Source organism: Carcharhinus amblyrhynchos, chromosome 18, assembly GCF_965287045.1.
Source record: "Carcharhinus amblyrhynchos chromosome 18, sCarAmb.v2.hapA, whole genome shotgun sequence".
In the NCBI taxonomy this organism is placed as follows: Eukaryota; Metazoa; Chordata; class Chondrichthyes; order Carcharhiniformes; family Carcharhinidae; genus Carcharhinus; species Carcharhinus amblyrhynchos.
Genome location: NC_137341.1, coordinates 30,110,183 through 30,127,938, shown reverse-complemented (window position 1 = coordinate 30,127,938; position 17,756 = coordinate 30,110,183). Strand labels below are relative to the sequence as shown.

The 17,756-nt window shown below is 37.9% G+C and overlaps 1 protein-coding gene across 1 annotated transcript in view; it reads right to left on the bottom strand.

Annotated features, from left to right (window-relative positions):
- Positions 1-315: 315 nt before the first annotated feature.
- The window catches only part of pgap6 (post-glycosylphosphatidylinositol attachment to proteins 6), a 36,684-nt gene continuing 19,243 nt past the window's right edge, over positions 316-17,756 (bottom strand). Inside the window, exons 7-13 of the mRNA XM_080206662.1 lie at positions 17,115-17,211; positions 15,197-15,320; positions 11,106-11,248; positions 9,505-9,683; positions 7,636-7,782; positions 6,188-6,304; positions 316-4,381 (exon numbers count right to left, since the gene is read on the bottom strand). Coding sequence (XP_080062788.1) covers positions 4,085-4,381; positions 6,188-6,304; positions 7,636-7,782; positions 9,505-9,683; positions 11,106-11,248; positions 15,197-15,320; positions 17,115-17,211 — 1,104 coding nt within the window. The 3' untranslated portion in view covers positions 316-4,084. The remainder of the gene's footprint in view (positions 4,382-6,187; positions 6,305-7,635; positions 7,783-9,504; positions 9,684-11,105; positions 11,249-15,196; positions 15,321-17,114; positions 17,212-17,756) is intronic.

The window sequence follows — 17,756 nt, the reverse complement described above, 5'->3', positions numbered from 1 at the left end:
AATAACTGCATATCAATCTGTTAAACTTTCATGTTTTAACTTTTCAGTATATTCCCCACAATAAAGCAACTCAATTGTAATCATCTGAATACTTCCTTTCTTAGAGAGGATATCTCCCCTTCCCCCTCCCCCGAGAGCTGCTCCTGTCCTTCCCTGCTCCTACCTGGTAATCCTACCTGCTATTCCTATGACCTTCTGCTTGAAAGTTGCCTTGTCAACTGTTCTAGCTACTAATCCACCTCAAAACAAGAGCATATTTAAAACAATAATTTTAGTACAGGCATCAGTTAAAATAATCATATTACGAAGTTTCAAAATAAGATTTATTATTAGCTGGCATTTCATATTATCAATTGCATGATACAAAGCTCCCATCATTAAACTATGCCCATGCACAATTATAAATTTAAATAAATTACTGCAAATATAAATTTCCATTAAAGGCAACCTAAGTGTGTACAGCAAAATATGCATCACATTTATCTTTATGTAACAAAATATATAATGTGTTGTATATCAGAATAAATTAAAACAGCTTGATAAGAAACCTTTCCCACCCATAATTTGTAGTACGTAGAATCTTTACCATTATATACATACAAAATGCCATTGGACACAGAAAACATATGACCTCCATTGATTTCTCTTTAAAAGCTGTGTTCTTCTTCATGCTTTATAAAAAGTAACATCTTCGGCAATCCTGGTTCTATACACTATTCATAATTCTTATAACATATTGGTCTTGCGTTAATTCTAAAAAGATCAACTATAATAATTGCTGAAATGAAACCAATATAAAAACCACAGTAAAACTCAACATTTCAAGTTTCTTTTTTAAAATGATGTTCTATTCATTCTGTGAATCAAAACTATTGTGTAAGGTGAAGTACTATAAATGTTACTTAGAAGCTGGCCATTAAAACTGAAGTTTGAAGAGTGGTTCAGGATAGAAAGGTGAGCTAACATGAACTGTGCTGCAGGAAAAAAGAAGTTGATGAAAAGGATTGTGTTGTGTACCTGACAACATAATTAATATGCAGCTATTAGATGACAATTTGGACTTTATTGACTTAATTAAATATTATAAACTGAATATTTTTAAGGACAACCATTATTGCAGCATATTTCACTATTACTTACTGAATAGAAAAGGGCTCAAGATGAAGGTAAATTTGTCAGGAATTGGAAACTTTTTCAATAAACAGCAAGATTTAAAATGAGACAGTAATTGAAGAAATGCACTGCGCATTTTTTTAAAAAGTTGTATGGCATTTTGAAGAACAGACAGCATTTTCCACTGCTAAGTGGGAGAATGGTACCAAAGAAAGGTTTTATTTATGGAGATGAAGGCCAACAACTTAAACAGATAGACACTAACATTGAGTGCAATAGTAGTAAAGGGGGAAAAATAATTTCAATATTGCTGTTAGAAAAAAATGATGTGGTTATACTGAAGAACTGGCAATAATCCTACCAAGATTATTTTCAATATTTTGTTTCAGTGTTTATGTATTTCAAAGTAGAAAATGATCTTACCTTGAGCATCCTTTCTTCCAACTCTATCCCTATAAAGTTTTCATTTGCTAAATTGGCATTTGGAAAGGGAACTCTAGAATGGTGCAGATCAAAACAATTCTCTTACAGAACGCTCACTCAGTGACAATTGTACCTTGGGGTCAAATAAATTTTCTTCATGTATTATACACTTAAAAGATAAAAATCCCAGACACACAAAATGACCTGAGAACTATTATTAAAAAAAAAAGTTTTCCAGCAGCAGTCTTAGATTCCAGCCCTTCAAGGAATTGTCAAAAAGTCACCCTGGATATTTTGGTGACAAGCCTTTAGTAAGAGTTATTGTAATGATATGTAAGCATACACACTTAACTCTCAGACAACAGGATTGGATTTCTCCAATTGTCTATTAATTACAATCTTGTTTGTCTTTAATACTCAATTATGAGCAACATTTGAATATGGAATACACACTAACTGACATTGGTGAAGTTGATGGTAGTTCTCTAATTAAAATAAGCATGAGTCAGTTGTTTGAGGTTCTTTTTAACGTTGACAATCTATTGTGGTCAAAAACCGAAGTGTTTCTTGAAAATTCCTCACATTTGCAGTTATGCTCTGTCCAAGAAAGTTCTGCATGATTTTTTAAAAATTGTTCTGTTACTTTTATCATGCAGATTTCATGTGCTGTTTCCATCAAAAATTTAAAAATATATAATATTTGCAATTTAACTCATTCCTCCCCCTTCACATCTGTAGTTTTCTCCCACCTGTGCTGCTTAGGTTACTTATTTCATAGACATCATCAACTGCCTGATAACTCTGCAAAGTGACTGTATTACATATAAACACATAAGCAAAAATATTATGATTCTGGAACTTTGAAATAACAGGTGATTGACCTGAAACCCTATTGTTTCTCTCCCTATAGATGCTGCTCTACCTGACAAGTATTCTCATTTTTTCTAATCAAAAAAGCTAATTCCAATCGCAGTGACCACGAGGGACAAGCCAGAGCCAAGTTGACAAGACATTGCATCCCATCTTGGGCTCAACCAAACGAGATCCAAGCTGACAGGATGAGGCATTGCATTGCAGTCCCTCCGGACTTGATGTAACCCTTCGTCTTAGCCAAAAGGCTGAGATGGCTTTGAATCAGGTAAAGCCTTGGTTTAACCTTATTGACTACCCTGATCCTTTATTCTACCCTAGTTTAGGCAAACCACAATTGTAGGCGTCAGCACACCCCATATGCAATGCACTATCACGTGGTTTCACCCCTATTAGGCAAATACTTAGGACTACACACCAAATGTATCAGAAGTACTTAAGCCTTGCTCCATCAATCCTCATCAACAACATAAACACTTTTCAGGGACAATGAAACATGGAGGTCAATTATGGCAGTTCAGCTCACTCAATACACATCAGCAATCTACCCTGGAACATTCCTGATGTTTGTTCCTAAGCCTTACTACAGACAACATTTAGCCAGAGAGCCAACAGAAAAAAAAATCCATGCAAATTAGCTTCAATTGTATCAGGTCTTATCTAGCCCTAACTGATGGGCTAGATTGAAGAACGAACCACCACCAAGATTGACAATTAATCCAAAAGCATCACTGTTATTAGCTCACTTATTAATTAGTAAAATAAACAACTGGCTATAACTTGAATGCAGTTGTCCTTTAAACTGCCAATTAACTTTTCAGAACACATCTATTCTTGTTACGAAACAAAATAATTTTTTCAGATTGGCCACCAAGTTGAGCCAAAGGGGCAAAAGGAAGACACACACCCCCTTATTTACAAACTAGCTGCCATAAAGCAGGTAGATTAGAAAGTGCCAGCCACTTTGAGAAGCCAGGAGGAAAAACCTATGCAAGGTGGGTGGGATGATCACAGCTTTGGGGCTAGATGGTTAGTTGGGGGCAGTGATATGTATAAGTGATCAAGAAGGATCAGTGGGGTGGGAGGGTAACTATTATTACCCAGTGGTTTTAATGCTTCAAGCTTTTCCTGTGTAACTACTCCTATAACAGTCAAAATTATCCAAAATCTCCAACTTAAATCGGATCATCGGATGGTTCCCAGTGCAGGGTCACCGCTCATCGGAAGACTGAGTTTCCCAGGCAATTCCTGTACAATCCTAGCATAGAGACCTGTGAGAATGTCCCAAGGTGCATCATGCGGGGTCGCTCCGGGGTACAAGCCACTGGAGATTGGGCCTAAAACTAAAATCAAGTTAGACATTTGTATAGCTCATAAGCATTGTAGATCAATTAAGTGCATCAATTACTTTTAAAAAGAATGAATGCCCATTCATTTCATTTATAAAAATCTGTGCACATCCTTCAGAAAAGAAAGTCTCAGTTAACACGGTACAAGTAAGTGGCTGTCATTTTTACAGAGATGTTCAAAATATATTTTATGATTTCTATTTCATTTATCACTGCTTTTAAAGCATAATAGCTGAAAACAATTCAAGAATACATTCCTCTGAGATATATACTTATATAAAAATAATCTGTTAACTCAGATTAAGTAAACCTAGCTGAAGTGGTTCAATTCAACAAACAATGTATAAATCCTCTTTTACATCAGAGCAAAGCTGGTATCCACATGTAAATTTCTGTGAACAGACCCACGGGCTTATACGTTTTTTACCTGGTGGTAACAAAAAAACCACACTTCCAGCTACAAGAATATGCCAAATGCTGTGTGTGTAATAATAGTTCTCCTTTGTTTCCAGGAATCCATAAATGACGATAGCAATTAATGCTGCACTTATTCCTGGCAATAAGAAAAACACCCAACGCTTCCAAGTTGGAGGATAGCAGTGTCGACGTTTCACGCCACGAGACACCTGAAAGAACAACAGAAAAAATTACTTTGCCTGTTCCCTCACTGGTAACTGCCCAATTTTAAAATGAGAAAGCTGCAGAAGTGCTTGGGATCTTGCCTCAGGTTGCAAAACTCATACCCAGAATCTATCAGCACTGCACAGACCCAATACTGCCAGAAGTTAAATGGTAGCTCTGACCCTTCTGCTTCCCTCAAGGATTCGAAGACTAAATTTCTCATTACAATGTAAAGATGCAAAAATATGAAATGACTTTTAAACAACAGAAACGACAGGCCTTTCACAGTGAGCCTTTATTATACTAAAATATTCCAAAGTGCTTTAGAGAACAAAAACAGTTACTAAAGCAAATGAGGAAAAATTAGAAGTTCCTTCCAAAAGCAGAGTGCATGTTTTAAGAGTACATACAATGGAATTATGGTTCTATACCATTATAGGCCAGCAAGAGAAGGAGTAATTGGAATGTGCAAAACACAATACAAGAAGCTGAATGTGATAAAAGCTGATGTTTATGGCTTTGTAGGATATGGGAAACTGGGCAAGAGCACAGAACTCGAAGGTGTCAAGGAAATTGAAGGTTTCAGCAATTAATGGGCTGAAGTAGTAGCAGACCAGCAACATTACAAACGTAATGGCTCTTTATGGTCAGAAACTCAATTCAAAGTGGAACAGGTGATCAAAATTAATCTGTTTCTGCTTAAGGCGGCAGCCTGGGAGAGGGGTGGTGGATGTGGGGAAGGCAGAGTTTCATTTGAGTTCCAGATGGATAGTTTCAATCTTTTCAGAACATTATGGGTCATGACTGAATTTCAGACAAGTCGTCTGACAGCAAAGAAGAAATGCAGGAGTCAAGGCAGGTAGTAAGATGTAAAACCTGGCATCAATCAACATGAAAACTGATCCCATGATTTTCTAAATACTCCCTTGCCTCAATTTTTAGCTTGTCTTCAAGAAAATTACTTCATTATGTTCATTTCCTTTATAGCTAATACATTTACTCCCTCAAGAGCCAAATATGAATGCATCTAGCACACAAGTGACTTGACCAGACTAAGTATCTGTCTCACCTGTCAAATCCATCTACTGCACTGATACAAAGAAATGATCCAAAATGGACTTGGAATCAAGGTGATGACAGTAGAGATATCTCAAAGGAAAAACAATGGGGAGACTGTAGAATAGGAGAGATTAAGTGAGAATAGGGCATTAATTTAAGAGGAGAGATTCAAGAGAATTTGAGATGGAGATCATAATCTTTGAGGATGTGGAATCTGACACTCGGAACCTGAGAGGGCAAGATATTTTGGGACAAAATCTGTAATGGGATGGCAGACAACGGTTTGAAAATGGAGAGATAAGGGAAGTGAAACAGAGTGAAGCATTTAAAGGAACACAAGGTGCCAAGGAAATGGGAGAAGATGCCAACACGTGAGTGAGTCAGGACAAGGGCCATCCCTTTAGGATACAGCTTGGTCAGAGCTGGCAGTGAAAAGTATAGGCTGGAAGAGGGTTTTTAGTAAAGGGAAAGGTGTAATCACCCAGGAGCCAAGTTTTATAGCTAAGCTATCAATAATGAGAATCTAGAGTAAGGTCATGGGAAAGGATTAGTTGGGATAGCTTGGTTTGTAAGTTAGAAAACATTTTGGAAAGAAATGGCAGTGGGACAGTGAATATTCACCCACTGACGGAGCTTAGGTACAATAGTTTATACTAGGGTTGATGGTATGAACTTCTCTTTAGCTAAGTTAAAAAAGATAGAGAGAGATTTTGATCAAAGTACAAGTTAAAACAAGTTAAATGTGAACTTACCCATGCAATTATCATGATGCATAGGGCAACAAGGCACGGACCCACTAAGTTCCAAAGACCACGGCGGTCTAATTGCATTGACATGGCAATCAACAAGGAGCCAAGAACAAAAAATACCTTCAATAATGCAAAGAAGAAAAATGTATTGTAAATGTATCATTTCTACAATAAAATGTCTAAGTCTAATTGATATTAATGTTAGTTGTTAATTCAATCCCAAGCCACTTGAAGTATGAAGCTAGGCCACTAGTACTTTTCTTGATAGGTTTATTCAAAATGCAGCATGACAATGGTCTACTTCCTACTTACCAACCCAGTGTTCCAGAAAACTCTCTTTATAAATGCTCCAAGTACTTAATTAAATAATATCCTTCACCAGTGTATCTTAACAATATAATTAATATATCATTAACCCTAACCTAAACCATTGATCCAGTTTCAAAAGAATTCCAGTATCAAGACTTTTTTCTTTGCCCCAGCTTATCCTTGCAGTTTTAAGTACGTTGCAGCTAGTATCTCAGGATAAGTGATATTAAATATTTCAGTAAGTGTTTATGGGAGTTAGATGGAGCTACCCAAAATAGGATCTGGGCTAAGTATTTTCACACCTTTTGCCTTATGCTTCTTTAATCTCTCTGAAGGCAGATTGAGAATGTACTTGGTGAGATGTGGCCAGATACAAGTAAGCAAGTAAGGTAAAGATACAGGGCAGTAGTTAAATCAGACTAATGAATTTCAATTGACATAAACTATCAATGCATAATTATACAAAAAAGACATGTTTCCCCTCATCCACCTCAAAATCAATGGGTTGCTTTACTTGACTTAAACTACATAGCTTCTAGGTAAACTTTTGATCCAAGGAAAGTTCTCAACTTAGGAAAAAAAAACAACAGTTATCACATCCTCCTAGTCCATAGGTGTACAGGCTAGGTGGATTGACCATGCTAAATTGCCCATTAGTGTCCCAGGATGTGTAGGTTAGGAGGATTAGCAGGGTAAATACATGGGGTTACAGGGATAGGGCCTGGGTGGGATGCTCTGTTGGAGAGTCAGTGCAGACTTGATGGGCCGGATGACCTCCTTCTGCACTATAGGAATTTTATGATTCTATTTCAAAAACTAACACTTGTTCTAATTCCTCTACTTGTTCATGATCAGAAATGAAGTACTGCCAGATCCTTCAGGTGAGCAGCTCCAACAATGTACGAGTAGTTTATTAGTTACCAATACAAGCTTAACAAACTTTTCATTAGTCAAAGTCCATGGGAAAACAATCCCACTTATTAGCGCTTTAAATTCTTACGTGGTCAGAGATTCTTAAAAACAGATCAAAAGCACTACACTTTAAAATATTAACAGTAACTTGACATTCAAGATATTTCTATGGAGAAATGGTCAAAAAAATCCCAAAACAATCCATACGAAAAGGAATTGCTAATACTTACATATTTAAGGACAGATTTTAACCTCGCCATACACAGAATTGTAACCCATACAGATACAACTGAGCCAAGGAAATCACAGTACTGAAGTGTATCATATTCCATAATGCACATGACAGCAATTCCTGGTTGATCACATGCATGATAAAACTGTAAGGAATAATTTTTTATATGGTCACTTAATTGCTGATTAATATTTGCTAGACTAAAAATATACTTTAAATGGCAGTTTCTCCACAGTATTTTTTATTTTCATGTAATATAGAACTCAGGTACAACTTTGTTGACATGGTCCTACACTGTAAATCCAGAGTTACATGTTCAAATTCTACCAAGTGGCTAAATTTGGTAGTTTCTAGGCTAGTAATAAAAAATGACCATGGGAGCTGGTACACTGTCATAGAAAAATCGCACTGATTCATCAATGAATGGAACCAAATGTTTCTACCTGGTCTGACTCTTCCTGCCTAATATATAAAAATGCCAGGCAAGATCGAGTAGTCCACTGAGCTGCAATGCTCAGTGCATCACAATCCAGACATTCCCCATACTATAGAGTTCCCAAATCTATTTTGATGTATTCCTGGGCTTTCTCCCTATTCTTTCGTTGTTTAAACCTGTCAGAATTTGTAACTTTACCAGCTCTGGTCGGGGCACCAGTATGAAACGTTCACAGATACTGCCTGACCTGCTGAGTATTCCCAGCACTTTCTGTTCATACAAGAGATTTCCAGCACCCACAGTATTTTGTCTTCACATTAATTACATCCTCCCGCACAGGCACAGAAAACGCTCTTCGATTTAAATGCCAATATTACAAATCTTTAATATTTCATTAACTTTGCATGTATAGTCACACTTTTTGAATTCAGTGCAGCCTCATTAACAGAAGACAAAAAGAGTTTACAACAGCCTGTGAACTTAGCTGAAGGGGAAGATCATGCCACTTCATACCTGACTCTTTTTCGCATCTGATATTAGGAAATAAGTATGATTTAAAATTACATTTTTAAAATTGAAAATTGAGATTTAAATCAGAAACTCAGTTATTTAATGCCACTACTTAATGGGATCAATTACATAAATGTTGTAACTGCAAGAGGTCAAAGGCTGTGTGTTCTGCAACAAGTAACACTTCCTGACTTCTCAAAATCTTAGCAACATCGACACAGCTTAAGTTGGGAGTACGATGGAATACTCTCCATTTGCCTGGATGAATGCAGCTCCAGCAATACTCAAAAAACTTGACATTATCCAGGACAAAGCAGCCCACTTGACTGGCACCCCATTCACTGCCTTAATCAATCACTCCCTCTGTTCACTAATGCACTATCTACAAGATGTCCGTTTCAGCAGTTCACTTGATGAAACCATCTAAACTAGTGATCTTGACCAACTAGCAGAACAAGGACAGCAGACGCATGAGAACAACACTGCAAAATTCCGTCCAAGTCGTACACTACTTTGACTTGAAAATGAGCTACTGTTTCTTTATCCTCACTGGGTCAAAGACCTGGATAGTTAACAGCACTTGGGTTTAACTACACCAGACTACAGTTCAAAACAGCGGTTTACCACGTTCTCAAGGACAATTAGGGATGGACAGTAAATGTTTGCCTTGCTTGTGATGCCCACATTCCATGAGCAATTAGAAAAAATATTGGGATAATATATTTATTGATGGGTACTATTTTTACAAAGGGCAAGTATCAGAAGCTGGTTACCAGAGGCAATGTCTCATTTCCCTAGGAATGGCTTACTATAACCTTATCACAATAAAGACAACATTTAAATCAATCATATTGAATATGTTCATCAAATGGAGATTAACATGTTATTAACAGTGAAGTACTCTAGTGCTCTTCAGTTTACCGTTGAGAAAAACATGGTGAAGAGGTACACAGAAGCCTCTACAAAGTAATAGCGATGAACAGCAATCACAATCGGTGGGATGAACATGAGATTACTCAAGGTTAACAACAATGTTGCCAGCAATTGCTTTCCATATGACTGGGCATTGGTATCATCTGTACAGCTCCATCCATTCCAGCCTAAGAAATTTACAAATGAGAAAAGTCAGGGGCAATGCACTAACAAAGTATCTATAGATAGACAAGTGTTTTTAAAACAATTTAAAACAATACAAAAATTATAACTTCATATGAAGTTTCATAATTATAATATACATGACACACCAGAGCCATTTAAAAGTATTGCATCGCCATTCACTGTTATAGATTTAAATCTAATCTCAATAGCTACTTAGGCCTAATTGTCACTGGTCAGTTACAATAGTAATAATTTCTACATTATTAATGAAATATGCATTATATATGATTTGGTGTATATAATATGGAGAGATAAACAGAAAGCTTCTTTACAGGGTTACTGGTGAGCAACACTAGCAAATAGGTATAGTGCTGTAGCTTCTTGTTGCTGTGCTAAAACTACTTTAACTATCTGCAAAATCCATGCAGTGGCAATGATTTTAAATGAAATGCAACACTGGAATTTGAATTCAAACTTCTAGTTAAGAATTCAATATTATCACTGGAGCTACATATAGCTCTCCCTTCCCCATCCAATCTCTCCATCAAAGTTTCACTTTCCCTAACAGTTGAAGCATAATCAAAGCAGGATCGAGCACACACTCAGTTTTTTTTTCAGAAGAGAATGAGATGCAAAACAATGAAAAATTTTGCACTGGTAAAAATGGTGACTTCTCCAATTATATCCTGTATCGCCATGAACAAACTCTATATCTCTTGAGAAAATAGAGTGAAGAGTCAACTACGATAAGAGAACTTATTGGTAGGGTTAACATTTTACTAGTTCGAAATATTTTGTTTCTATATCTTGGACAGGAAGCTTCATGGTCAATGTCTCTTTAAAATAAGGTGCAGTGGTGTCACAAAACCTGTAGCCTCATGGCCAAGGCCATGCCACATTTCAGATCTTGACAGATGTTGGGTCAGGCAGTTCAGACCAACATGAATCAGGTGAGGTCAAGGGTTGCTCAGAATGCAAGAATATGTCAACACACAAGCTGCAAAGTGGATAACTAGTCTGGTACCACACCATACCAATGCACCACAGTCAAATTATCCAGGTGAGTTAGTTTTTAAAAATGTTACTCAATTAAAATTGATGCTAGGCACATTCTGAGAATGCCTAGTTTTCAGATAAATCTTGTTTTTGGAAGGCAGATGTGAGATGCTGTGCTACACGAATCTAGAGTCCTTTAATATCAAGTTATAAGCCAATTATAAACTAAGATTCTAATACATAGAACAAAAATGGAATACAAGTTGGAGTGCAACTTTAAAATAAACATTTAATAATGGAACATACAACCTCACTTCTGAAGTCTATAGAAAGAGCAAGTTGGCCATGAAACTGCTACTCCAACTTGATTGCAGCTTTTAACTGCAAGATCAGCAACACACTCCCACCTCGTGTACAGTCAGACCTACCTGCTTTGCAAACACATGCAGCATAGAGATATCCATGAGTCTGAAGAAGTCTGCACTCTCCATATACACCACAATCCCCAATGCAGGGGCTTAAAACAGTTGATACAATTACCCGAGCAGTAACCTTCCCACAGGTTTGATTGCTGAAAGACAGGAAAACTGATTAATGTTTTCATTTACTACTGATAGTACAAAAATTATTTTTCAATGATAATATTTTAGAAAGAGGAGTCGAGGAGAACAGCAAGAATCATGTTGCAGTACCAAACAGGATTATTAAAATATGAAATTTAATACAGGATCGGTGGCGTCCCAGTTTGTGAGCACCAAAACGAGGGTTCTGAAAGAAATGGCGGAGGTGATAGTGGATGCCTTGGTGGTTATTTTCCAAACGTCGCTGGATTCCGGGGAAGTGCCGGAAGATTGGAAAACGGCTAATGTTACGCCGTTGTTTAAGGGTGGCAGGCAAAAGGCAGGGAATTATAGGCCGGTTAGTTTAACATCTGTTGTAGGTAAAATGTTAGAATCTGTCATCAAGGAGGAAATAGTGAGACATCTTGAGGGGAATTGCTTGATAGAGCAGACGCAGCATGGTTTCATTAAGGGGAAGTCGGGTCTGACAAATTTATTGGAGTTCTATGAGGATGTGTCTAGGGCGGTGGGTAGAGGAGAGCCGGTGGATGTGGTCTTTCTTGATTTTCAGAAGGCGTTTGACAAGGTACCTCAAGAGGTTATTGCAGAAGGTAAGGGGGCATGGAGTTGGGGGTAGGGTGTTAGCGTGGATAGAGGATTGGTCATCAAATAGGAGGCAGAGAGTGGGGGTTAATGGGTGCTATTCGGATTGGCGGTTGGTGGCTAGTGGAGTGCCCCAGGGGTCAGTGCTGGGGCCTCAGCTATTTACCATTTATATAGATGATGTGGAGGAGGGAACCGAGTGTATGGTGTCAAAATTTGCTGATGACACCAAGATTGGTGGAACGGCAAATTGCACGGAGGGTGTGGAGAGTCTGCAGAAGGATCTAGATAGGCTGGGCAAATGGGCCAGGAACTGGCAAATGGAATTTAATGTTGGCAAGTGCGAGGTGGTCCACTTTGGTAGGAATAATGGTAGGAAGGACTATTACTTACGTGGAGAAAAACTGCAGCAGGCGACGGTGCAGAGGGACCTCGGGGTCCTTGTGCATGAGTCGCAAAAACCCAGCCTGCAGGTGCAGCAGGTGGTCAGGAAGGCGAATGGGATGCTGGCCTTCATAGCGAGGGGGATTGAATATAAAAGTAGGGAGGTCTTGCTGCAGCTGTATAGGGCATTGGTGAGGCCGCAGCTGGAGTACTGTGTGCAGTTTTGGTCGCTGCACTTAGGCAAGGATATTTTGGCCTTGGAGGGAGTGCAGAGGAGGTTTACTAGGCTGATACCGGAGTTGAGGGGGTTGAATTATGAGGAGAGGCTGAATAAACTAGGTTTGTACTCGTTAGAGTTTAGAAGAATGAGGGGAGATCTCATTGAGACGTATAAGATGATGAATGGGATGGATAGGATAGAGGTGGACAGACTCTTCCCGCTCAGAAAGAACAGTAGGACCAGGGGGCACAGCCTCAAGATAAAGGGGGGGCGGTTTAGAATGGAGTTGAGGAGGAACTTCTTCACTCAAAGGGTGGTGAATCTCTGGAATTCTCTGCCTGTTGAAGTGGTGGAGGCTACCTCGCTAAATATTTTTAAGACGCGGGTTGATGGGTTTTTGATAAGCGAGGGGATTAAGGGTTATGGGGAGAGGGCGGGAATGTGGAACTGAGCCACGACAGATCAGCCATGATCTTATTAAATGGCGGGGCAGGCTCGAGGGGCTAGATGGCCTACTCCTGCTCCTATTTCTTATGTTCTTAAGTCCCAGAATCGTCCATTTTCTCTCAACTCCTCCAGCTACCAACCTGCATCGTGATATTCTTTGCTTACTAGTCTGAAAAATGTAGTTCACGTGCCTCAGCATTTTTAAGGCCCAATTTAGATGTCCTTCAAGCATTTCTCAAATGTAAAAATGCAAGTCTCTCCTCATAATTTTAAGGGTCCATTGAAAACAGAAGTGCTTTCTTTGTGTTTTGGCTACCTGTTGCATTTCAACCAATCCCACCACAACAGATTTACGATTTATTTATTTGATTTATTACCTCTGGGATGAAGCAGTTCACAAACTTGACGGCCACACAGATCAGTGACTACATTTTAAAAGTAACTCATTCAATTAAGCGATTTAAAGTCTCAGGACACAAGGGGCCCTGACAAATGTACATCTATTTTTTGATTAAACCGTTGACAGAACATTACATTGAATAGGCATGAGGTATATGGTTGAGAAAACCTCACAACTAACACAAGAATTAGTAGTAGGTCATTCAGCCTCTGCAACCTGCTTTACTATAAGATCATTGTTAATCTAATTGTGGCCTCAACTCCACTTTCCTGTCTGCTCCCCTTTAAACTTGACTCCCCTTATTACTCAAAAGTCTAAATCAAACTTAAACATATTCAATGACCTTGCCTCCAATGCTGTCTGGGGAAGAAAATTCCACAGATTAATGACTCTCAGACGAAAGAAATTTTCATCTTAGTCTTAAATGGGAGACCTTAATTTTTAAATAATAGCCCTTGGTTCTAGATTCCCTGACAAAGTAAAGAATCCTCTCAGCATGTACCCTCTCAAAGCCCCCTCAGAATCTTATCTGTTTCAATAAGATCACCTCTCATTTTGCTAGACTCCAGTGGGTATAGGTCCAACTTGCTCAACCTTTCCTCCTCAGATAACCCTTTCATCCCAGGATGAAAGTTGCCTTAGTTTTCTCTGAACTGCTTCGAATGTAACTAAAGGAAGGAGATCAAAACTGTATATGATGCGTGCTCATTAAAGCCCTATATGTCTGTAGCAACACTTATTTTTATACTCAATTTGCTTGTAATAAATGTCAGCCTTTCATTTGCCTCCCTGATTACTTACTGTACTTGCATACAATCTTTTAGTGAATCAAGTACCAGTTCACCCAGATTCCCTTCTGCAGTCCCTCTCCATTTAAATAATATTCTGCTTTTCTAAACCTTTAACTAAAGTGGACAAGTCCACATTTTCCCAAATCGTATGCATTCTACCAAATTTTTGCCCACTCACTTAACCTATGTAAAACCCTTTGTAGACTGTATGTCCCCTTGACAACTTACTTTGACATCTAGTTATCTTGGTGTCACCAAATAATTCTGCTTCTAAATATTTACTGGGAAATAACCATTCATTGCATGCTTCAAATATTTTATACATATTCAAATTAACTTCAATTTGTCACTCCTCTGTCTTATTACAATGCCAGCCTGTGCCAGAAGGTGCACAGGATTGACACTTCAGTGCAACAACCGCAGGGGACTAACACCTCAGTGCAATACTGCACTGTTAGAGGTACCATTTTTTTGGATGAATCTTTTAAACAGAAGCCCTATCAATCCTCCAAGGTGGGCATTTAATATCCCATAGGACAAAGAGTCTTTACTCAAAAGTCGATGATTGGGCCCATCAGGTCCATGCTGACTCGCTGCAGAGCAATCCCAGTCAATCTCACTCCTGTGCTCTTTCTTCTCTGCCCACCAAATTTATTTTCATTAAATGCTCTTCAACTTCTTTTTGAAATTATTAATCATCCCCACTTCCATTATTCTCTCAAGGTCATTACCACTAAGAGCAGGGGAGTTATTCTGGTCAACACTCAGTTATCATTCAATGCCACCAAAAGCAGATTATCTGGTAAATTTATTTCATTGATCCTTGCAGTCCTGTTGCTGTGTGAAAAAAGCAGGCACACTTCTCTACATCATAACAGCAATTACACTTCAAAAGTTCTTGTAAAGCTCTTTGGGACATCCTCAAGTCTACAGAGAAACTATACAAAATAAATGTTGAGTTTTATTACCCTATGGTGACAGGAACCTTATACATTTTTGGACAAAATTATTCAACCCACCTTTGAAACAAACATACACATCATTCGAATACTGTATTGCAATGCAAGGCAATATGATTTTAAATGTATTATTTCATTAGTAACAATGGTCTCACCCTTTCTTATTGAGGCATAGGATTTGCAAGGTGAGGTACCAACGGTCATTTTCTGGGTAAGGAACATGGAGAGTGCTTGATAATGTTGAAGAATTCATTTTAAGCAGGTATCCCGAAGACAAAGCTTTGAAAAGTAAAACATACATTAAAAAGCATAAAAACAGAATGTGAAAAAAGGCAGTCTTAAATATATAAGTTTAAACAATAATGAAAAAAAAATCGCAGGATGGGCCAATTGAATTTTGTCTTAAAAATTATATTTTTTTCCTCCCAAAAAATTCTTCCTCATCTGTTTGATCTTCACAGCAACAAGTATCAATACACAAAAGTAATGCATGAGCTGGAACCCTGTAGATTGAATGTATTAAACTAGCTTAGTGCACTGCCGTAATAAAACACTCAGCAGTCTGAGGGATTCTTTCGATATTTTACGAAAATATCCAAACTGTTTCAGGTAGTCATCTGTTTGAACAGACTTGTCTCTACTTTTGCATAGGAATACAACAGAAAGTAGCAAGAAATTAGGAAAAACCAAGTACACAAAGATATTAAAATGAGTCAGATAGAAGTTTCATTCTCTTCGGGATTCTTTAAAGCTGATTTTGCAAAGAGCTACTAAAAAACTGTCCAATTTAAAATTTAATTTATATTGCCTTTCCACACATGTATTGGCTTTCCATATTCAAACAGTGAATTGAAATTATCGTTCTGGCTTTTTGAAATATATATCCAGTTCGAGATCCTGCTATTCTGAAAAGATTCCAGAATCTGAGTTCTCAGATTAACAGCCACCAACCCATCGAAAGGAGCTCTCTATGTAAATTCTGTAATCCAACTGCAATCTGCATTATTGGGATTCTAAGATTCCATGAGTCTTATTATGAGCACCAGACAGAGAGCTTGGAGAGTATATTCCCCTGAACTGAACTTCAGTGATATGTTCCACCTGCAGAATGTAAAAACTAAGCTAAAACAGGCCCAAGATAATTGCTTCAACCCAATCATAAATGCTGGCTATCATAAATACAAAATACTGTGAATGCTGGAAAACTGAAATAAAACTCGTCTAGACTGGAAATAGTCATCACCTCAAGCAGCATCTATAGAGAGAAAGAGTTAATGCTTCAAAGTCAATGATCTTTCATCAGAGCTGTAAGAAAGTTAAAAAGCATAGCAGATTTTAAGCTAGTACAAAGACTAAAAAGGTGCGTGTGGATAAGATCCATAGAGGGGAAGAAGAAAGGTAAAGCCTGTTACAGGCAGGAGACATGAAATGACAAAACAGATGATGGCACGAGCAAAGAGATACAGCAATGGGACAAGTAAAGAAGTGAAAGGTTGGTTTAGAGGAAGTATGAATGACAATAGCAGAATCATTACTAACATCTGTTGCCAAAAAAAAAGGGTAAGGCGGTTATGACCTGAAATTATGGAACACTTTGTGGTGAGGCTGGGAGACTATAAAGTAGTCCCTGGCTTTACCTCCCTGAGGACAGCACTCAATTGAATCCACATTGGGTGTATCTGATGTGGCCACCTGTTCTGGAAATGAAAGATGAGGGACAGCCCAGTTAAAGTTTATTTATTAGTCACAAGTAGGCTTACATTAACACTGCAATGAAGTTATTGTGAAAATCCCCTAGTCGCCACACTCCGGCACCTGTTCAGGTATACTGAGGGAGAACTTAGCATGGTCAATCCACATGACCAGCATGGGATTTTATAAATGAAATACAACAATAAAAGGACCCAACTCAAAGCAGATTGCTAGAATTTTCACACAGCTTTACTTATTCTTTTAGGTTGATTTTTAATGAAAGTCAAATGCACAGTAAAATTACTACAAATTTAAAAATGAAGTATGAAAGTGCATTGGATAATTTCCAGAATTTCACTGCATTTGTGAACTAACGTGTACCTTCTCTGCAGTTTACGGAATTGACATTCAGGGACATCACAGGAGACCCAGCACTTAAACAGGCAAACACGGTTGCATTTTCATTGGATAATGAAGTCTAAAAGATTGAAAACAAATTTCTTACTCATCCCTCAATAACAAGCCATTTATTTCTTTACAGAACAAAAGAATAACACAGCTGGAAATATGTCCTGGTACAGAACAAGGCCAATCTCAAAAAATAGATATCAGCCACAATGTATGGAGGAGCGCAGTCAAAGGATGTTACTGATATATATAATTATTCAAAGCCAGGCAAGGAAAATCAGATCATTACTTCAAAGTTTGCTGAGGAAAGTACCAGAGGACATAAATAGGGATGAGTAAAAAAAATAAATTGAGAACAGATGGAAAACTTCTTTACATGAAACCTCTCAACTAACAAGGTAGTTAACAACATTGAGATTACGCAAACAGTAATTAAATGCTGTCAAAGAGCAAGTTTATTTGAAAACTAAGCTTCAATGGGTCAAATGGTGTTTAAGGAATTCTGATTTTTTTCCTAACACAACCAAAATGTTATTTCACATACTATTAATTTGGTACTAATTTTTCTGAAAGGGTCAGCTTCCAATTTTAATTTTGTACACTGGAAAGATTTAA